This window comes from Vidua chalybeata, chromosome 5, assembly GCF_026979565.1.
Source record: "Vidua chalybeata isolate OUT-0048 chromosome 5, bVidCha1 merged haplotype, whole genome shotgun sequence".
In the NCBI taxonomy this organism is placed as follows: Eukaryota; Metazoa; Chordata; class Aves; order Passeriformes; family Viduidae; genus Vidua; species Vidua chalybeata.
Window position 1 is genome coordinate 60,549,373 of NC_071534.1, and position 23,437 is coordinate 60,572,809.

A 23,437-nucleotide genomic window follows, 5' to 3' on the forward strand; every position below is an offset into this window, starting at 1 on the left:
TATTTCTATTGTTTTCTTAATTTCCCTCTGTGAGCCTGTGCACATGTGCACACAGTTTATTTTGTAATGTGACAAAACAACAGCTTTGCCCCCATTTTTTTACCTCAATGTAAGTTACTGAAGTAGAAATAGAAAAAGAAAGACCACATTAAAGATTCTTCCTCCATTTCCAAGTATAGCTGTAAGGACATAGAACCTTTTCATATGGTGCAGCATTGTTGGTCCTTCACCCATATAATAGAGAGGGGCATCTTCCTGTGCATTAGCAGTACTTCAAATATGATTTCAGAATTCCTCTTCTATTTTTTCAAGTGGTATAAGCTGTAGGGTTTTTTAATCCAGTAAATGACTTTGCTTGTCAAAGCAAAGGTTCATAGAACTACTTCTTTGGTATGAACTCAAATATGTGTTATGAACAGCTTTCTCCCTGCTCTCCCTTAGGAGACTCGTAGTGTCTATCAATTTCATTATGTTAACTGGCCTGACCACGATGTCCCTTCGTCTTTTGATTCTATTCTGGACATGATCAGCTTGATGAGAGAATACCAGGAACATGAAGATGTTCCTATTTGCATACACTGCAGGTATCAAATGTATTTATCTTTTCATTTTTAAACATTTTTATTTTTTGGAGTCTAGACTTTTGTTATGGGACACAGTAGTTTTGGTTTTGAGTCCAAATTGAGTTACCTATTTTAGTTGAAAAATTCTCATGACAAAATTTAATTCAAAATCATACAGGCTTCATTTTCTTAAAATTGATGCCACAGGGAAATTTTGCTTTTACTTCAGTTTAAGACAGAATATCAGTCAGAAAAGAATGAGCCTTTGAAAGGGGACCTGTTTTCAGGTTCTTAAGATGTGTGTCTTTACATCTTTGTGAAGCAAAACAGACTTTGAAGATCACTGCAGATCAGCTTGGGAGTAAAGGTTCCCGTCTCAATAGGAGAGACTACATAGCATGTGCATCACTAAGAGCTCTGTCTGTGGTACAATATGACAAAAAAGATCTTTAATGAGCAGGTTCTAGTTTCCAGTTGGGAAGTCTTTACTTCTAAACAACAGTTTCAACCTTGACCTGAAATTTGGCTACCAGAACTGTTGAGACTGAACTGCTATGAAAATATTTTGCTTCATTGACACTTTCTGACAATTTATCTGGAAATCTTGCCTATTGTTTTTAATGCTTTTAAAAGCAACAAAAGTTTGTGTTATGTCAGGAAAAATTGAATTCAGATTTCTAAGCTAGGACATGTTAAATTCATGGGTGTTATTAAGTCTTTAGAGCTTAGTTATTATTTTCAAGGGCTACATTATTTTTTTGAGTTGTCACTCTTAAGTGAGGTCTAAAAACATAAACTGACTTAGCACTGAAATCTACTCACTTTGTCCTGTTCTTTTTGAATGTCGTTATAATTAATTCTGAATGTTGATTATTTACAATAGTGTAATTATAATGTAATAAATATGCATGATTATAACTGTGTTTTATGTGTAAAACAGAGGAATTTATGAGAAATAAGATAGTTTGCTGTCATTCTTAAACTTTCAGATTTATATTTTTAGCTAAAAAGCAGAAAATAGAGATGTGATACTAAATCAGAAAAAATGTGGCACGTCTTTAAAATGTATCCTGTTCTGCCATTTTACATCATTTATCATTAAACTTGGAGAAGACCACACCTGATGAAGCAGTAGTAGCTGGGAATAGTGTGACAAAAGCAAGAGGCAGTAAAATTGTCAGTGCTGAATCGTCTTTCATGACTGCAGTTCCAAATGGCTGTGAAAACTTGTATTAAAAGATTTAATGCTGCATTTTGCACTGCTAATTTTATTTTTAAGACACTGTAGTGTCAGCCTGAGTGCAATTAAAATGATAGCTGAGGGACTTGGAATTTTTTTTTTAACGTGGACTTTTGGAATATAAGGCTTATAGTGCTTTTTAATCAAATTTAGATAATATCTAACACCTATCTGTTTGTGTCCATAGTGCAGGGTGTGGAAGAACAGGAGCCATCTGTGCCATAGATTATACATGGAATTTGCTTAAAGCTGGGGTAAGGAATCCTAAGAGAAGTTTTATGATATTCTGTAATTTCATAACAGTGATTGATTGAGCTACCAAGTGTTCAAAAATAGTGAAATGTTTAAGACATTCTGGAACTTCCTTGAGAGGTTGGATGTTTAGTTTCATTGCACTCGTGCTTTAGTATGAACTTACTTTCCTTCGACAGCAAGTTTTTATCTAAAAAGGTCACTATAAAATTCTAATTTTTAAAAAATAGATTTCAATATAAATTGATTTTTGAATTCAACTTTCTCACTCTCTCTGAGTTATTGTGCAGCTCAAATGTAAAGGGATAACTTTATTCTGGGATTTTTAGATTATGAAGCATTGTTAACATTGCAGTATCATATTAATGACATTGGATATTTAATTTCAAAATGCTTGAAATGCTCTCATCTGGTCTAAATCAAATGTAAGTTTGGAGTTGCTTTGAAAGAAAAATTAAATAGTTGCAGTGTGGAGAGAACAGATTAGCTTTACCTATAGAAGTTACACTTTTTTAATGTTTAACAGCTTCTATATTGTTGTTTTGATAGTAATGCCATTGTAATTAACTTGCTTCTGTATTTCAGAAAATACCTGAAGAATTCAATGTATTTAATTTAATACAAGAAATGAGGACACAGAGGCATTCTGCAGTGCAAACGAAGGTATTGTTTGTTTTATAATGAATATGATAATATATCACTATTCTTTAAAAATATCTTGTGCATTAATTTTTATCTGGTACCTTATTATAGGAGCAGTATGAACTTGTCCATCGAGCCATAGCACAACTGTTTGAAAAGCAACTGCAAAAGTATGAAAGTTGTGCAGACTGGAAGATTGCAGATGGAGTGGTAGGTGTCTTTCCCATATGTAGCTGTAGCTTCTGATGAAAATTCTCCTGTGAAGTTGTTTTTAGAGTGTTCAATGGTGTGATCTTATTAAGTTCTCATGTTTTTTAAAGTACTGCTTGCATTGAAATAGATTAGGGGAGAGAAATATAAGTTTAAAATTCTTTTGTCAGGGAGCTTTATGCTCTACCCTTTTAACAAAGGAGAAGGAAGTGGAAAAAATATTCTTCGTTGGTATTCACAGTATTTGAGGATTTTTCTGTCTTTCTATCCTTCCCCTTTAAATTTCATGTCCCCTATAGGTTTATTCTCTTTATGTTTAGATATGTTTTCTTGGCTGTTACTGGGCACTGTGTGAAAAATAGCGTTTTGGATTAATATATTCTTTCTCTCCCACAGTCCAGAACTCTGTACCACCCTTTGTCCCTGGACTGCGTTTTGTTTGTTCAGTGATTTTCTGTCCCTAATTGGTGTAGATTCCATAGCTCTCTAGAGGGGAGTATGAGTGATATCTCCAGGACTCTTTGAAATATCTGGAAGCAATTTTAAATGTATTTTTATTAATAAGCATCCCATTTATTTTAGAGATTTAGCTGTCTTCTACTGTGCTTTCTAGGAAGTCTAGAATGTTTTCAATTCTTGGATTAAATGCATCCACCCTTCTGCTAACTCCTAAGAATTTATATCTGTTCATGCAGTACTTATGAGGTCTTCAGTCTTGGCAAGAAGCCTGATAACTAAATGCAGTATGGATAGGGCTGGCTGATTTTGTTTGTTACAAGTTTGATTAAGCTGATGTGCAATTTTTTTTTCCTGAGAAATGAGCATGGCAGGGTTTGGAATATGCAGATTGATTAGCTTTGTACAGAAGTGATTTCTAAGTACTTGAGTTTTGATCATAAAATAATAGGTAGATCAGTCTACTGTATCTTCTGGTTATTTGACTTAAATCTGACCTGTGTCTGAGCTCTTACACAGAATCAGAAATATCTCTTATTTACTTATTCCTAATACTATATATACTAAATGACTTACTAATCCAGAAGATGAGTAAAACTGTGGCACAATATATGGTGGTACTCTGTAACAAAGGCAAGTGCTAACTTTAGCACAGCTTGAGAGATTTGCTGACTAATAAAACAAGACCAAATAGAAAATGGATAGGTAATGTATATGGGGGTGAGAGAGAGATAAATCTTAGCTCTGGAAAGTGATGGAGTGTGAGTTTTGAGTTTTACGTGGATATGATCTCAGTTTATGATCAACAAGTTGTAAAGGAAATTAAATTTTAGCAGTTACTTGGAAACTGGTAAGAGTGAGAATGTAATGTCCTTGTGTGGGTACCTTGCAGTTTGACTACTGACTGCATGTCAAGTCTGCTTATCTCAAAAACATATTACAGAATTTGAACATTAAACAACTGGACAAGGATCAAAGGTGATGGAAGGCTCAATCTAAAGAACAGTCAGACTGAGGTAGAGAAAAAAGGCTGCGGTTAGATACAACAGAGGCTGAATAACAACAGAAGGCTGATTACTCAACTTTTTCTAAGGGGTACCAGTGAGACCTGAGAGTCTTAATAAAAAAGTGACATTTGTATAAGAAAAGCAACATGGAACTGCAGAACTCCTTGCAGCTGAAAGCCTGTAACTTTGGGGTGAATATCTCACCATCTTGGAATCTTCTTCCATGAGTTTCTAACCTCTGACCTATGAAATTCTAAAGTTGCAGTCTGTTGGAAAACGTTGTAGAGAAGGATCCCTGTATGCCTGCTCTGATCTTATTCTTCCCTGGAAGTTCCCTTTTGGAAGAGGGGCAAAGTAAATCTTTGTCTGACTAGGCATAGTCTTTTTTATGTTAAAAAATGATGTTTCTTCCTACTGTTACTTGAATAATTCTGCAGAAAGTTTGAGGGGAAGAAAGTCTCCTAGGTAAAGAATTTCTGTATCTAAAAGTTCGGTACTTAAATTTGCTACTGTTCATTTGTTAGAAAATTTGCTTTCAATGAATTAACTGGTATAGGCTTAGCTTCTCTTCAGAATTTATAAGGGAACCTTCACATATCCAGTTAATTATTTTCTTGTAGTTTTAACCTGATTCTCAAAACTTTGAAGCTCACTTGAGTCATCACTTTGATATTCTGACAAAGCTCCTTTTTTATCTCCAGGAGTGGTATATAGCACCTGTTGTATATAATATCTGATTTCCCCCAGAAATTTTCTAGTTTGCTTTCTTTAAAAAAACCCCAAGCATTCTGGGATGTATCCTGGTTAAAAAAACTAATTCTGGGGCAGGAAGTTTTCAAGTAACTTTATTAAATACTATGTAGTATTCTAAGGCTTCTTTATGTATGTTACTCTGCCTGCAGATACTACAGCAACTATGAAATCTTCAATATATGAATGGTTTTAATTATGTCCAGTGGAAAAAATTGCAAATAAAATTCATATGTCTGCTTTGGATATAATACTATTAGTTAAACAGGAGATGTTACTGGGCTGAAGAGGAAATGTGTCATTTATTCTATTTTTATTATACTGTGAAGAGCTGGAGTACTCCGTAGGGTTGGTTTCATGGTTTTGTTTTCCCCTTGCTGTTCTCATTTCAAGCAGTGTTTGAAATGGGTTGAGTTCCAGAGGCTCTGTAAGCAGGGCTTGCCAGTAACATCCCAGTAAAAGGTTAATCTGATTGGCAGTGAGGGGCAGCATTCATGGGGAAGTAGCTCAGACACAATCCCAAACGTGCGTTCCTGGGAACTTGCCAGCTTTGCCCTGCTGGAAACAATACTGTAAAAAGTCAGCAGCAAGGCATGCAGTGTTTGAAAAGAGACTTAGGATGGGGTTAGAATTTCCATTAGAATTTGATAGATCCAGAACCATGTAGAAAATACATGATGTGTTTTAATGTAGGAAATGTATAGTCTTACCATGTAGTTATACTTGTTGTGAATGTGTAGCACTACAGATGTTTAACATAACACTAAGTATTTAAATGAAATTAAATAAGGAAAGCTCTGCTCAGATATCAGTACTTTCAACAGTATCCCACAGCAGCCAAATTTCAGGGTGAAGAATTGCTGCTCAGAAGTCATTTTTTTTGTGATAAGAAAAGAATTGAGATGCTGAATTTGATAATCAGAACTATTCTCTTCCCCCATTTAGTAGTACTTTCAAGTTACCAAACAATTAAATTGGAACAGAGTCTTGGACTGAAACCCTTCCCACTGAAATTCTTGATCATATTGTCATGTATTTCAAGTTAATAATTGAGCTTCTCACCATCATTGGCTTTGTTAGTACTGCTGTGAAAATATTACACTCGGTGTTGTGTTTGGAAGCTTTGAAATATATGTGAGATCATTAGTATTGGTCATTGGATAAGGTATCAGTCAGATTTGTATCAGTAAAATATGAGTTATTTGAGAAGGTTCTTCATGAGCTGAACTGTAGCTGTCTTGGAAAGTCTGAATCATATGGAATTTCATCAAGTTGGATGTTCTGTTTGGAAGTCAGAAAAAGAAAATTTGTTAAAAGACAAACAACCAAGCTCACTCTCAATTCAGAAATGTTTCTGGTTGAATTTTTTCTCTTGACAGTACCAAGCATGTAACAGTATTAGAAGTCCTTGCTTTGCCCTTATCCATGAGTAGAATCTTGTGTTAATACACTTTCTCCAAAATCTGGCAGTGCTGGTATTCTCAGTGTCTCTTGCATTTCGTGCTGTAAAAGCAACAGAGTTCTGTTGCTGTGGTTGACTGCACTTGTAGAAGTCATAGAAGAATCAGCAGCTATAAGAAAAATTTTATTTGAAGCATTAATGGTTTAGAAACTGTAAGTGAAAAGACTGTGCTGTTCATATTCTCTTTGCTGTTTGGCAGCTTGGAAGGATATTTTTTGTCATTGCAGCCTTCTAAAAAATCTTGTATTTCTTCAGAGACATTGATCTTGTTGCCTCTGTTGGAATGTTTTATTTAATCTGAGTCACTTGAGTGTATCACTTCAATCTGAAGTATTTCTCTTTTTATCTACTGATGCTCAGTGATTCCCATGCTGCTTTATGAAAAGGGCAAAAGGAATGCCTCAATTCCTTTTAAGGGAAAACATGAGATTACTTCTGGAGGAGTCTTTGCAGTAAATTTGCCAATATTGTACCAGTACAGAAAGCTTCTGAATGACATTAAATATTTCCACAGTGAGTTCAAAAAGAAAATAATACATTGCAATTCCTGGGAAAAAGGTTTTGAATTGTAGGCAGTGTATGTGAAATCTCAAATACTATCATCTTCTATTTGCTTGAAATTAGTGGCCGCACTGTTTGGTGATTGAGCCAGTGGTGGAAGCAGGTGGGGGAAAGACTCCCCTTGGGAGGTGATAGCTCCGTTTGGGTTACCTTAGCAAGCTGGATTCAGACACTGCATCTGCCGTGAGAATTCCTTGTTTCTCTGCATTACTACAGGAACACAAGTTACTCTGCATTTTAGTAGACATGAGGCAGTCTGCACAAAGTATTTGAGTTTATGGTCTTGTCATTTGTTAATGTAGTCTTTCAAAGGTAGGTATGCACTCGTCTATATATCTGCAATTTAACAGAATACCTAGAAATTCCTAACTATGAGCAGTTTCACTTGATCTCAGTAGCTGCTCCCTCAGGGGAACAGCTCCAAGGGAACTCTTGAACTGTTGAACATTTAATGCATATAGACACACAGGTTGGGGAAAGGCCCTGTTCTTTTCTTTACCCACATTGCAGTGAGAAGAGAGTGCAGTGAGACAGTAGGATAGTTGTCTTCTGTGAGAAAGCAGGGTGCTATACTGAACACTTAGTGAATTGCACATTTGTTAATCCATTTTAAAAACATTATTCTGTATGATAACCCCCGTGTGCTATGTATGTTGTCCTGGTTTGTCTAAGCTGATACTTTTAAAAATTGTGCTCTGCCCGAGAATACAACATCTGTCTAGAGAAGCAGGAGAGTGTTGACTGATGTCGATAAGCTGTGCTTAGGAAGGCTGTGGAAGGCTTTTTCTTAATACCACCATCTGCTCTTCTCAACAGATGCAGTCATCCCAGTGAGATACCCTATATTCACTTTCAGAGCTGAGTTTCCTCATTTCCACTCTGTGCTAGCTTTTCTGCATGTTTGCCTATTTGCTTAGGTTGATATATATGACAGGGAAATCTGAGTTGGTGTCACTCAAGGGTGATAAATACTCAAAATACTGCTTATTCCCTATTTCTTGTAACACAGAACTGAGAACAAGTGAGAGGGAATGACTTCTCTAAAAGTAAACAAAGCCTTTGCAGAAACATCAATCCATTGAACTAATTAAGGAAAGTAGCAAAATACCTCTTTTTTTTGGTGACAGTAATTCCTGTAATCATTCTTGCTCCTCCTTCAATGTAACTAAAAACACTGACTGGATCTGGAGTTTAACCATATGCACAAGTGAAACTTTTGAACACCTCTCTGCCTGAAGCCTTCCCTGTGTACAAAATTGGGGTAACCACTGGCTTTTCTGGTATTAAATTTAAAAGTACCATTTTGTGTGTGCAGGTTTGCCTGTTGGGTTTTGTTTGTTTGGGGGTTAAATTTTTTTTTTCAAGGAATTATTTTTGTAAACTCTGGTTGTGTATGTGCCTTGGACATTTGAGTTTATATACATTTTTGTAAGGATTATACATAGGTTTTGTTACCAGTAACAAAAATGGCAGTGCCCTTTCAGCTACTTCTGCCTATCTCAACTAGAAACAGCTTCTTACTGTATACATGGAGTTTTAAAAAACTTTGACATATGTTAGCTTCTTTAATAAGCTTTTTATTCTGCCTGTGAGAAAAGCATATCTCAGGAAACATTCTGTTCACAAACACTTTGCTTTACAAACATAGAAGGACAGGGATGCAGCTGCTGGTTTGTTTTCTGGATGAGTTAGTCTAGAGCCAATAAGCACACCCTTTCCCTTGCCAATACCCTTCAGAAAACTGAGTGCATAAGTAAGAAATGTGTTCCTGAAAACTTCTGTGCTAGTGGAGCTGAACTGGGAGACTTTTCTGATCTGTTGTGTGATGGAGAGGTTGGTGGTGATGGGGAGGAACTCTTGTGGAGTCTCTCTCTTTCTAGTATCTTTCTGCCTTGTGAAACTGGGATGGGTTGCACTGCTGAAGCAAGGCCAGCAGCCAACTCTGTTCTCAGGATGCAGTTATTTAGCTTGCATTCATTTCTAGCTTTGGTTGTTAGTACTTATGAGTAAGGGGAGCCTTTTTAGTACAATACCAATGCATTTAGTGCTATCCATAGTAACAAATACATAAGGGAGAGATTCAGAGTTTGCATTGCACAACTGGGGGAAGTGGGGAGGAACATGACACAACCATTGAACAGGAAACAGTTTATTGTTGAATACTGGGAGCCTCAGCATCTTTGGCACCAAGCTTCAGCATGCTCCTCTGCCTGAATGAGGCAATAAAATTAATGTCCATATTTGTTAAAGGCAAAATTATCTGTATGGTCACTCATTACTTGATGTCAAAAAGTAGGAAATTGCTTTTTTACATTTTTGAGGGAAGCTGGTAGAGGAGTTGGATGTTCATACCCTATGGTAATGTTTCCAGTGCTGGGGACCCCAAATCTGGATGCAAACCACTGTAGACATACTAATTAAAAAAAAAACCAAAACAATGCATATTCATATTTTTCCCCAGTCGTTAGTTGCATCCAAAGCAGCATGGGCAGCAGGTGAAGGGAGGTGAATCTGCCCCTCTGCTCCATGCCTGTGAGACCCCACCTTGGGTACTGCCTCCAGCATTGGGGTCCCCAGCACAGGAAGGACCTGTTGGTCCTTCCAGCAGGACTCCAAGGACTCACTGTTGGAGTGAGTCCAGAGGAGGGATGTGAAGATGAACAGAGGGGATGAACAGGTCTCCTTAGAAGACAGATTGAGAGACTTGTGGTTGTTCAGCCTGGAGAAAAGAAGGCTCCAGGGAGACCTTACTGTGGCCTTGCAGTACTTCTAGGGGGCTCATAAGAAAGATGGGGACAGGTCTTTTAGCAGGGCCTGTTGCAGTAGGACAAAGCGTAATGGTTTTAAATTCTGACGGCACATTCAGACTAGATGGAAAGAAGAAACGTTTTATGATGAGAGTGATAAACACTGGAACATGTTGCCCAGGGATGCTGTAGATGCCCCATCCTGGCATTCCTGACAACAGCCAAGGCCAGCTTGGACCGGGCTCTGAGTAACTTGATCTTTTTATAGATGCCCCTGCTCATTGCAGGAAGGTGTGAATTAAATGGCCTTTGACAGTCCCTTCCTACAGAACCTGTTCTATGATTCTGTGAAACCAAACAATCTTGATTGACTGCAGTGGGAGCTTCAGTGGTGTTCATTTAATGTGAGTGGCTTTTATCTGCTAATTGAATCTTATTCTAAAAAAATCCTGATAGTTACAGCTAGTGGTCACCAGGACAATGAACTCCCTGTGCAGTTTCCCTGAAAGGGCTAGCACCATCCATTCATTAAGGAACAATAGGGTATTTCTGCTGGAGTACTTGTGCAATATTATATTTGACAGCAAGTTAATGGGGGCAGCTAGGGAAAAACAGTAAGAAACACCAAAATAGTTAATTTTTTTCTTCACAGGTGAAGCTCTACTTAGTGCACTGAGGAATAGAATTTGATAATAGACTCTTCACAGTAGCCAACAGCAGTATGGTAACTTTTAAGACAAGTAATGGAAATTAAAAACATATAACTAGTTAATCTACATTTTAGTGAAGTTAGTTAACTGTTGAGGCAACTTGTAGTTTATCTTCCAAAGCAAAAACTGCTCACTGAATTAAAATGCAGCTATTCCATCTGAAGCAGAAATTTAACAGGGAATTCCCTTTTGTTCTGTAAGACTGAAGGAGATCAGACCCTATCACCAGTCTCAGGAGGTAGGCTGGCAGATAGCAGACCCTATTGCCTGAACATGGTATTGTGCTTTGAAATGTATTACACCGATTTGGGATACTTGTTCTTTTTAAAGATTGCTTTTCAAAAGAGAACTCCTGCAAGAAAAGCCTTTAGGTAAAATCAGCATTAAAGTTAACACAACACTAAGGTGCTCCTTGATTTTGTTGGGTCTTTGGCTGTGGCACGTGTTTGGAAATGGTATGTCAGCTTTAGACTGTTGCATGTTCTGTTTTGATTTTTAATCATATATGGTTTTTTCCTTATTTTTGCTTAGGGGCAGGGTTGTAGTTAAATAGTGTTCATAGCCACTCTTGGGGTGCTCTGTTTTAGACCTGTGGTGAAAACAGTGCTGATGGTTGTTTGTAGCTAATGCTGCAGCTGTTGCTGAACAATGCACAGTCAGGAACTGGCAAAGGCCCACCTGTGGAAGGTTATGAGTGATTGCTTTTGCATTACTTGTTTGATTTCTTTTTATCTTCTCCCACTTCTCCTTTGCCTGCTAAACAGTTATGTCTTGACCCACAAATTTTCCTGCTGTTCCTGTTTCCCCTCCAGGGGTGGAGTGGAGAAATGAGAGTGGCTCTGTGGGGCTTTGCTGCCTGCCAGGGTTAACACACAACAGTATTTTACATGTGTGTATGGATTTATAAACACATGCATGTATAAAATATCTTTTATATTTATGGTCCTAAAGGAAATCAAAATCTTCATGCTTTGAATAAATTAAACTTTCTTGTACACAAATGGGAGATTATTTGAAAATGTTTCAGATCAATGCGTTAGGAGACAAGTGGGTAAGATCTTTCTCATTTTCTTACAACACTGTGTAGATTATTCTTATTTTCATTGGAGTGATTGTACAAGTGAAAATAATTAGACTGACTGGAAAATAAATGTTTTATTATCCAATTATTCATTTAATTATTCTAAGTGAATAATTGGGAGAGTGTATGAGAGCTTGCTCCCTTGCTAAAGCAAGATCAGCTTTTGAGTATTTCTCTAGTGAATTGTTCAATGGCAAGCAGACCAAAATCTTCAGTCAGAAAAATTTGAAGTTGGATACACAAGGTGAAAAATAACTTTGTACATTTAGAAGAGAGTTTTCAGAGTGATCTCTATATGACAGCCAAAAATAGGTCACATTGTTATATATTACTGCCAAGTGTCATTACAGATCTTTGGACCTCACAGTTCAAATATTGTATGTATCAGCTTTACAGCCATGAGTAAAAATACCCTTTTTTCTTTTAATCAGGATGAAAATAATACAGAAAATGCTGTCAGTTCTTCAGATGCTGAGAAACAGGATTCTCCTCCACCAAAGCCTCCACGGACCCGCAGGTAGTTAACTTTGATCCTATACTATTTTAGGCTGAAAGATGAATAAAAAGTAGAATAAAGCTACTGATACCATAAAAACTTAAGATTAATATGTTGTGTTTATAAATAGAGGTATACATATATAGAGGGATACATAAATAGAAGTCTTATAATTGACTCTAAATATAAGCTACAATATCTTTGTGAAGTCTGTGTATAAATACACCAACCTTGCAACGATTATCTGTGAGTAGACACGTTTACTAGTCAGATATGTTAGATCTACTTGTGTTTTAATTCTGCTAGGTGATAGTAGCAAAACAAACCTCAAATAGCCTCAAATAATGACTGAACCCTCCTTTTTGGATACATAGCCATAATGAAACATACCCATTTGTTCTAGAAAAATCTCAGACAAGTACTGCTTTTGACTAGAGCATGGCAACCAAATGCTTTTATTATTGAGAAGAATTGATCTCTCCTTTCATTCAACAGAGGAAAATCTCCTCTATCTCTGCCTAGCTTTACAGAAGCCAAAAGTAAATCTGAACCAACAGATTTATCAGCCTAAAAAGAGGAATCAACCCAAGTGTTAAGACAGCTAAAGAAGCAACTCTCCTGAATTAGGTGTCCAAGGCCCCCAGCTGGTTTGTAGAGAGCTTATAGTGGCCTTTGCCAGGTGATCTTGTCTGTGTTACAATGCCTGTAGTTAAACAGACATAAGTTGAGCACTTGGGTTTTCTGCAGTTGTCAAATGACATAAGAAACCACCAAGCCTGTTGATATTCTTGGATAATATTTAGGCAGAAGTATAATTCCTTTAAAATAGAGAGATGGAAGCAGGTTGGGGTTTTCTACAAACAAATTACATGGTTGGTGCTATGTAGGCAATATATTTTTTACTAATTTGGATTGATGGTAATGTGATTGTATTCAATTATGTAGATTAAGATGATGACAGAAGAGTCAGTTAACCTGTGTTCATGATGAGTTCCAAGCTCTTGAAACTTCATCACTGAGCTTAGAAATATATCCAATACATTATTTCCTTATTAGTGTTCCTTGAAATAATCTTAAGTGTACCTTAGTTTTTATAATTTTTATATATTCATGTAGTATTAACATATGTATAATTCATGTAATTCATGTTTAAGCACACATCTGTCTTATCTGCACTGCATTGTTCTTTACTTGCTGCATTAAGTTAAAATCTTTTAATCTCTCCTTAAAGCCTGGGGTTTTTTTGGGCCTGTTTCCATAAAATCATACTTTCCATCTGCCAGCAGTGGCAGGCAGATTGGTTTCTTAGAGGTGAATAAATGGAAGCTTTTAGCAAAGCTGTTGTCTTTCTAAAATGGAGATTATTTTTGAAAAACAATAATTAAACTCCTCCTGGAAGAAGCTTCTGAGGAAAGACTTTATTTGCTATTAATCACATCTGCTCAAAATACCCACTAATGAGCATGGTTTTTTCTTGATGTGGGGGTAATTTTACAAATCTACAGCCTGATTTAGTCAGGATATAGAACCAGGTTTTGTGTATTGTGGATGTTTTGGCATAGATTAACATCCTTTTCCTGGGGAGGATGGGAGAGCAGAATCAGTGAAACATTTTAATTTAATCCCCATATGCACAAGGAAATGTTTTTAGGTTGCCAGCCAAATGTGTACTTGAGTTTTAAATACACTGTCTCTGAACAAGTTACAAGCAAGTTGCTAAAGCTACTATTTTTGAAAAGAAATAAAGCTTTTACATTCTTTATAATTTGTTGTAAATGGCTTTATAATGTTTATTTAGTAAATATATATATGTATAATATTTAATATACATATAATGTATATTTAGTAAATATAGCTGTGTGTTTTTAAATTAAGGTTTAGCATTTGCTTTGTTTTCTAAAGCTAAAAGGGGCTTAGGGACTGACAGTACAGAGTACTTTGGGTGAGCTTGGTTTCAGGTGAACTTGCCTGAGATGATCCTGAGTGAGCAGGAAAAAAATTAGGATTTTTTTTTCCTTGGCCTCAGGATGTTGTTTTCCATATTGTTACTGAACTAAACCATGCTTGCTTAGACAGTAAAGTCTGTGATACCTGTTAGTTGTTTTCTGAGAGCCCCAAGTCTGCTGTATGAGATGGTGGCATCTCCTCTGCAGCCCTTTCCACTGCCTAACCACTCAGGGCATGGCACAATTTTTCCATGAAGGTGGCTTTCTCACTCTCCCTTGTTCTGTTTGTAATATTCTAGTGAAAATATCTCAGTATCTTCTTTAGACTTTAGGATCTCTTCTTCTGAAAATGCAGCAAATATCATGTAGCTCTTGTCTGTGCTGAGGGTGAGATGTCACTAAAGACTTTTACCATGCAAGGCAGGAAGCTTACTCAGAGAGGTATAACTAATCCTTTTAGTAATTGCTTTGGCCTGGGCAGGTATTGGGGAAGGACTGGTCCTTTGTAGGCTATTTTTATGTCTTCTTGGAAGTTATAAGTATCTTTAGGATATTTTTATTATATTGGTATTAAATTGGTATTTTATTTACTTAGGTTGCCATGAAGCATCTAGCACTACTTGTTTTGCAGAGATTTTGGAATTGTATTGCTTTCCAATCTTTTATCACCTTGTCATGCTTCAATGTAATTAAACTTGCTGTACAATATGTGAGTGCAGTAATTTAGCTTAATGTCTCTCTCCATTTGATGTCAGCGTAAAATATATTCTAATATTACTCGTTGATTATTACAGAGGTAAACAAGAACAACTCATTAGTGCATACACCAGCACCTTCTCCTAGAAATTGCTTGGCTTGGCAGTTGATGATCACTTCTTATGGAAGTCACCTTTCTTTAGCGGACTTGAGGGGATGGAAAGTCTTCGTTAGATATGTTTGAGTTATTTTCAGGTTAAGGTAGGAAGAGGGCATAAGTAAGGTTTAACTTTGTTACATATGAGACTGCAAAAAACTTAAGTTTTAAGTTTACAGTTTAGGACTGTACTTGATTTTAGGTGACTGATGTGCCAGAATTCAGAGGGAGCACCTTAATACCTTTAAGTATTAGTCTGTGAAATATCTGTGTGCTTTGTAGTTGATTCTAAAATATTTGGCAAAAGAGGGGGTTTATTTTAGTCAGGCTTGGTTACAAAAAGTTATTTATTTTCAAGTTCAAATCAGTTTGAAATCAAAGCATAAACTTAGACATAAACTCATAAAAAGCAAAGATGATTTAACAGCTTTTCTGTATGCAGTGTAATGAAGAGCTATGTGCTGCTGTCTGAAGGTGAAAAGGTGAAATACTGTAGCATTTTAAATTCTCATCTGATTCTATTCCAACTTCCAGGAATACATTTCCAGGGTTATGTGTTATTCTGTTTAATTTCAAGCCCTGCAAACCATCTCTATCTCCTGCAAAGCTAAGATAAAACTCATTGATGGGTTTTCCTTCTTAGCTAACTGTCTCTAACTTGTATGCCACAATTAAAAAACCAAAAAGCTGTGGTAAGTAAATTTGAAGAGGGAAATTCACCAGCTGGTTATTTTTATTAATTCATTGTACTTTTATATAAATTATTTGTAGTACTTTTGCAACAGCTTCACTCACTGGACTGCTGCTTTTCTTTCATGTGGATAGCAGTGATTTAATGCTAAAGTAGAATAATGTGGTTGTCTAGCTTCAGCCTGCTTATGTTGAGTTTAATTTTTCTATTTTAATTATGTGGGAGGATGTAGAGCTTGGTATTTATTTTTGGTTGTTCATATCAGCTGCATTCCATGACCTTGGCATCACTCTCTTTTATTTGAAACACCCTACAGTATGCTGCATAGAATAACCATGGATTACTTAAGGCTTTTTTTCTTTTGAACACTGGCCAAGTCTCATTTAAATCTGAACCCATTGTGCGCAGTTTTATTAATGTACCTCTTTTCCATTGGGAGTAGAATGGCTTCAATTCTAAAACATTCTAAAAATGTATTATGTATTGCAGAGAAAGCAATAAATGGCTTTTTTCATGTATGTATTTTTGGTTGAAAGCTGTGGGAAGGCTTTTTTTTTACCAGTTAGAATACTTTTGACAAATTGTGTGTAATTGTTACTATGACAAATTATTTTTAAAAGGTGTTATTGCCTAATTCATGGTTTACCTGACACCTTAGAAGCCACTGGCACTAGGGCACTGCATCAGCTGCTCAGGCTGTGTGGCAATAAGAGTGTATGAAAAAGCTGCCTTGATCACGCAGGGAAATTCCATATCCAGCTGTAAATGAGGAAGTGCCAAGGTAGTGGCATTCCATGGTAATCAGGAGCAGTTGTATCTGGAGAGGCACTTGAAGGCTGAGTCATGACAAAGCTTTCTGTTTTTTTATCACACAATGATAATCAACACAGGTTGATTTTGCAACCCTATGTGTTTATTTAAAGGTATAATACAGGGAAGCTTATTTATCTTACTTGAGTGGCCTGGCTTTCTGTGTTACACTGACTCTTTTCTGTTCAATATCCTCTTTCATGAGCTTTCGGCAAGTTTCTGGTGTTTTAAATCAATCTGGTCTTACTGTCTCCTGTTGTTTTCAACAGTATTAGTAGCTCATTTTCAGATAATTTTCTGCCTCTGGGGGCAGAAATGTCTGTGGAGCACAGCTGTTGAAGGACATGCCCAGAGAGCATTATGAAGCAGCCCAAAATGCCCAAGATTCACAAGACTTTTAGAAAAAACTACTGTCAAACAGAGATCTTCTGAATATGTTCATATGCTAATATTTCTGCTGTGTGAAAACAAACAGAAACATTATTTACAATGCAGAACATGTGAAATAGTAATATTAAAAATGTCAGTAAAATGGAATAAATGTTACCTATTGGGATTTATTTCCAGATTTAAAGAGGGAAAAATACATTAGAGTGCTATTTGGACATCTCAATTGCTGAGGATAGATATTCTTCAATATTAATAAGGCAAAGAATGATTTTGGCAAATAATTTATCATTTCTTCACTGTAAGCTCTCATTTAAGAATCAAAAAGTGACATTTAGCTTCAAATGTAATGGGAAACACTGTAGTAGTTCTGTTGAGATGTATAGGAGGAAGTTGTTTAATCAACTTTTGGGCTGCTGATTCGTGCAGCATTTCCTTTATCATCAGTTCTATGGATACATCTAAGAGAATTGTTTGAATACACGTGAGGCTCTGTTTACCAGTGGATAAAAGGATAGAGTGAGTTTATTGACCAGTAATTGGTGAAGAACTTAATGAATTTTGACTGGTATTGTGGACCTATATCCTTGTTATATCTAGTTTAATGCTAATTTGCTCCTTTAGCTAATTTTAATGCGTAATGTTAGGTCTGTAGCAGATAAGGAATTAGTGTTGCTGATTGCAAATAACTCTGGGTCAAGAAAATCAGGTCAATAAGGGAAAACCATGATTTTCAGTAGGAGGATTTAGTGGAGATTACTAATGAGCACCACTGCTGGTAAAAGGGGACATGTAAATATTTCTGCAAGTGTCTCACTGTCTCCCTCCCCATGTTGCCCTCCCCATTTGGAACAGAGGAGACAAATCCAAGAGGAGGAAATTCTCTTGTCCTTAGTGTGTTTTAAATTGGAGCAAGACTGATATCCCCCCGTTTCCTGTCTTATCTTTACTAATTCAGGCAAACAACTTATTCTCCAACTTACTCATTTTCCAACAACAGCTAGAGGCAAGAGCTCCCAAATTACTTCTGTTAAATTGCTTTGATATGCTTTGTATTTCTCCTGTCTTAATGTAAAGAAAAACAGCAATATACAAGTGCAGGGAGGAGAGGAAGAGAAGGCATTTGAGGCCCAACTTTGTGACAGGAGTCAGGCAGAGAATCGAAGAGATCACCTGGAACTGCAAGGGAACCTGGGGTTTTCCAGATACAAAGACACAGGAACTTGTAGAAGATAATTTGGAAGCTGGGAAGCTTGCAGTACTTCAGGGGGTTAGGATTTTCACAAACTGAGAATCCAAATGGTTCTCTTTAGTATGGAATCTCTTGTATAAAGATTTTAGTTCTGCAACCCATTCTACTATAGCTTGGTGCTAATAAAGTCACAAGGATGAAACATGTGCTGTAGCCTGTCCCAAGTCAGGTATGCTTTTAGTTCTCTACAAGACTCAGTTATGAAAGAGTCTTTGGGCTTTTTTTGTTTTGGGTTTTTCTCCTATATGTCATAATAGTCTCAAGAATTTGCACTTGCTGAGTGCTCCTTAGGCATGGTTTGGAAGTAGGGGAGCCAAGGTAGTACTTTGATTTTGATCATTATGTGGCCTGCAGATAAATAATGAGAGCTTGTCCTTTCTCTTGTAGACAGAGTTCTTGTGCAATCTTGTCCTTCTTATGCTGGAGGGTCTCATGAGAGCAGAGTATAGGGGCAGAGTAGAATTCCCTCCTTCCATGTGCTGGCCACGCTGCTTTGATGCAGCCCAGGACATGGTTGGTTTTTGGATTGTGGGGTGGTTTCTGCACACTGCTGGGTCATGTCCAGCCTCTTCTCCACCAGCCCCCTCAAGTCCTTCTCTGCAGTACTCGTCTGTGTGGACGTTGCCCCAGCCCAGGTGCAGCAGCTTTGCACATGGCTGCTTTGAACCTGATGATGTTCTCTTGGGCCCACCTCTTGAGCTTGTCCAGGTCGTCCTGGATGTTTAAAGGAATGGAAATTCTAAAAATGCCTTCATCTGTTATGCTAAATGTTTGTAGTCAACAACTTTGCATCTAATCTGACCATATACTTGAAGAATTTCTCTTTTTAAGTAGCTTGAGATGAACTGCAGTTATAAGTGCTGTGGCCTTGCTAATATGCACTGTAGTTTGGATCATAAATGCTACTGGAAATATTTTTTTATGTTGTATGTACCTCATGTTGGCTAAATTTGGCTTGCAACTAAGCAGAGACTATCAAATACACAAACATAAAAATAAAATCTCTTTGAACATGTACAGAAAAATAAAATTGAAGGAAGATATTCAGTGTTAAGTGGGCTGTAAGGATTTTTTTTTTAAAGAAATCTTTCTTGGCATTATTGAAATTTGAATTCCATATGTCAAGTTTCTCAGAGCCACTTAAGGAAAAAAGTAGTGAAATGCTGCCACAAGAGGGCCTGTCTTGCAATGTCTTTGCAAAATGCTTCTGGGAAAGGATGTGAGCAATCTTTGAACTATTAGTGAGGATTAGTTGTGGCTTGAATGAATGTCTTTGTGATATTCTGAAAGACATTTTGAGTGTGTTGACTCAATTCTTGCCTACCTCACTAGTCATGTTCTATAACTGTTTTCTGTGTGCAATGGAAGTTCTGTGTGGTGTCTGCTATTGGTATTACAGCATTAGCTACCACAGTGGGGGATGGATAGATAGCTAAAATCTTGTCAAAATCCAGAAAATTTAGACAATTGTGTCTTGGTTGTTTTGCAGTTGCCTTGTAGAAGGAGATGCTAAAGAAGAAATCTTGCAGCCTCCAGAGCCTCAGCCAGTACCACCAATCCTAACACCATCTCCCCCATCAGCTTATCCAACAGTCACTACAGTGTGGCAGGACAATGACAGATACCATCCAAAGCCAGTTTTGCACATGGTTTCATCAGAGCATTCAACAGACCTCAATGAGAATTATAATAAGTCCACAGAACATTCAGGGAAGAACGAACCCAGCGAACACACAGAGAAGAGGCTGGAGCGCAACTTAAGTTTTGAGATCAAGAAGGTACCTCTTCAGGAGGGACCACGAAGCTTTGATGGGAACTCCCTGTTGAACAGAGGACATGCAATTAAAATTAAGCCTGTGTCATCCTGTGTAACTGAGAAGAGCTTTAAGCCACAGGAACAGATTTCAGGGGATTCATTTGTAGACGCTTCTCAAAACTCGTGTATGGAATACAGCGTGCCACAGTCTAACACAGCCTTAATACCTTCACCAGAAAGTCTGCAGAGTCAGCAGGTGTCTGATACCCCACCCAGACCAGATCGTCTGCCTCTGACAGAAAAGGGACACGCCACGTGGTCACTACAAGGGCCTGAAAATGCACTGCGTACATCCGTGTCTGAAGAATTGTCTTCAGACACCTTGTGTCACGGTGTTAAAACTCTCTCTCTAGCATCAAACACCCCAGCTGAACATCCTTCCAGTGATATTGTTGATCATACTCCTCTTTCTGTTCGAGCACCCCTCTGTTTTACTAATCCTCTCCATGCAGATGATTCTGACACGGATGAGGTGGACTTTGACAGAGCCATGAGCAAAAGCGCGTCCAATGTGTCAACCGCAAGTGCCACAGTCTCTGCTGCCACTAATACTGAAAACATTTCTGCCAGAAAAGTATTGCCAATGTCTATTGCTAGGCAAGACTTAACAGCTGTAACATGTTCTGAAGATGGCAAAGGTAGGTTTCACTGAGGTTCAGAAGTGCTGCTCTTTATCTAGCTGCATCTGTAGAGCTGGAAAACAGAAGTTTCTTTGCAATGCAATTTTCTAAATGTAAATTTAATCAGTGCAGTATGGCAGCTTCAGAGAGGGCACAGCTTTTTCCTGACAGCTTTCAGTTTGCATTTGAGCTATTTTTGGTATAAAGTACTACAGACCATGATTAGCTGCTTCAAAAGCTGTACTGTGAGCTTTATTGTGAGCATTTGTTTAATGCTTTATTTATAATGTCTTCCTGTAGGTTTGTATGTAATTGTAGGTTTCTGTGTTATTATATGGTGCATATTTTTTCTCTATGCCCAGTTTCATGTAAGTGTCTATAATAATTGGGGGTTGACTAGTCAAAGCATTTTCAACTGGCTTGTGCAAATACATAACAATTTCATGCTTATTGGTTGATGTGCTGTTCCTAAAAATGTAGATGTAACCTCATTCACTGCCTTGGTCTTTGAAAGTTGCTCATTATTTGGATCCTGCATTTTAATAGTGTTGTGAATATTTAGCTGTGGTTTCCTCTTTTTCTGTACCTTGCTGGGGGTGACAAGCTAATAGAGCTGTTCATCTAAAAATCCAAGTTATGCTTTATTAGCAATTTGAAAATTATTTAGTGGCTTTTTGTCTTTTACTACTTTTTTTGAGGGTTTTTCTTTTTGGTGAAAGTTTGCAAGGTAGAACATCACATATTGAAGGCAAAAGGGTCCCAAAACATGCAGGTGCAGATTTCAGTCAGGATGGCACACTTAGAGCAAATGGAGGCTATAGCTAGGAAGAACTGATTAGGCTTGGCAACTGCTTGTGCAAAGCCCAACAAAACAAAAGTAAGGCTGTGGAGCTGAAGGAAGAACATGAACTTCTGGATCCAGCTCAGACTCCTGTGCTTGGAGATGCTTACAGTGATGGCCTCACCTCAGGAGTCTGTGCAGACTTCATGACTTTCTGAAGTGAAATGGGGCTCAGTGTGTGATGCAAGATGCAGAACCAGCTGAATTGAAAATACTGGCTTTGTGAACTGAATGTTCACCAGAAGTCATATATCCAGAGATATGAATGTTTTGCAGCCTTAAAACAATCTGTTTCTGTATATCTTGATATAGATCTATAGATATTTGTGAACTGTATCTATAGATCTATAGATTTTGGTTTAGATTGTGTAAACACAGGACAATACTTGCACATGCCTGTATATTTTGAACACTGTGACTTAAAAGATGCTCTGCAAAGCTGACAACGTCCCTTTGTCATAGTTATTTCAACTTTGCAAGCAGTTCTCCTTGAATTTGTTTTATAGATTTGCAGACTATTGTATTTTTCCTTTTACCAGAACTTTTTCTTCTTTCCCAGAGCAATCATTGTTTGTCGCTGTTTAGAAATTATCACCTCTCTGTGCATCTCATTATGTAGATGCTATAGGAACATGCAAATAAAATAAGTGATACGTTATAAATATGAGAAAGAATTGGAGAAATGTCACTCTAGAATTTGTTTCATGTAACTGCGTATCAGAAACATCTTGAAATAACAGCACAGCCCTGGTGCTGCTGGTATGTTGATGGTCTCACAGAAATTGATTAAAAGTCTAACATTAATTTTTTAATAATTTATCTCTTGTTAATAAGGGTGTATCTCTTCCCCGTTTGTTTGATAGCGAACACTTCCCATTTTATATTCTGGTTACAGGTCTTGTAATCCCTCTGGGACTCAAGAATATAGGGTTAGATTGCTTTGCACCAGTGATCCTAAACCCTGTTTACAGTGGCTTTCTCGTTTTCATACTGGCTCAGGACTCTTCTGTCTGAATCTGGGAATGTGGCTGCAATCACCAGTGAAACTTGTCTGTGAACTTAGCTGCACCCTAATTGCCTAACCATAACTGCTGGTGTGCATGATCTTACCACACAGTTAAATCCTCTTTTTCATTCAAATGAAGTGAAAAGTAGCTGTACCCTGAGGTAAAAGGAAAAAACAAAGACAACAATAAAACAGAAACAACACCGAAAAAAACCCTAAAAACTCACTTTCAGTTAATGCATATCCATGGTGACTTTATTTGATGGTTTTATAGAGGCCCTTTCTGTTAATGAAGGTTTTCTTGTGCTGTATGTAACCTTGAGATGGTGCAGGTCTCAGAAGTCACTTGGAAGACATGGCTTGTAGCATTTGATGGGATTCTGTCCCTGCAGCAGCTGGGGATGCTGGCAGCTCCAAAGCTTCATGGCTTTGTTAGTTGAAATGTGTCTTTGTATTTTTGAATCCTGTGCAGAGTACAGTTGTCAGATGAGATTTCTTATGGCAGCAGCTACTTTAAATTGTTTTAAACCTTTAATTGCTACTCCAAATTTCTTAGCAGGTCAGAGAGGGGCTTTTGCTGCCAGAATAGCTTGTGTTAGTACACTCCTGGGAGGTGAGAGGGAACAGACTGGGGACAGGATGTGGTACTGGCACCAAAAGTAGCCATCTCCTCTGGCTCCTCTTTACCCTTTGGCCTAGTAAACCTTGCACTAGGCTGTTTAACCATAGCAGTGGTGTGGGAGCCAGTGGGCCTCAACACAGACTTGGTAAGCAAAACTGAGACCTGAAAGAATGAACAAAAAGTATTCATTTGAGTTACTGAGGGTTTTTTTCCTCCAAATTATTTAGACTGAAAATGTTTCAGATTTCTTGCTTGCATAACACACAAACTGATCCTATGCCCTTAACATGAAGTTAATGTTGTTAGATGAAGTTGCTCCACAGTGTTAGTGTGGTAAACCAAAATGTTTTATAATACTTGAAACAAATTTTTCTTTTGCTTTAGATACTGTACCAAGTTTAGGATTATCACATATA

At 37.4% G+C, this 23,437-nt stretch overlaps 1 protein-coding gene across 1 annotated transcript in view; it reads left to right on the top strand.

The window, feature by feature from the left end:
* Window positions 1–23,437, top strand: part of PTPN12 (protein tyrosine phosphatase non-receptor type 12) — a 69,170-nt gene that overhangs the window by 41,254 nt on the left and 4,479 nt on the right. The window contains exons 8-13 of the mRNA XM_053943631.1: window positions 442–584; window positions 1,991–2,057; window positions 2,641–2,718; window positions 2,809–2,907; window positions 12,113–12,198; window positions 19,606–20,570. Of these exons, the coding sequence (XP_053799606.1) occupies window positions 442–584; window positions 1,991–2,057; window positions 2,641–2,718; window positions 2,809–2,907; window positions 12,113–12,198; window positions 19,606–20,570 (1,438 nt within the window). The remainder of the gene's footprint in view (window positions 1–441; window positions 585–1,990; window positions 2,058–2,640; window positions 2,719–2,808; window positions 2,908–12,112; window positions 12,199–19,605; window positions 20,571–23,437) is intronic.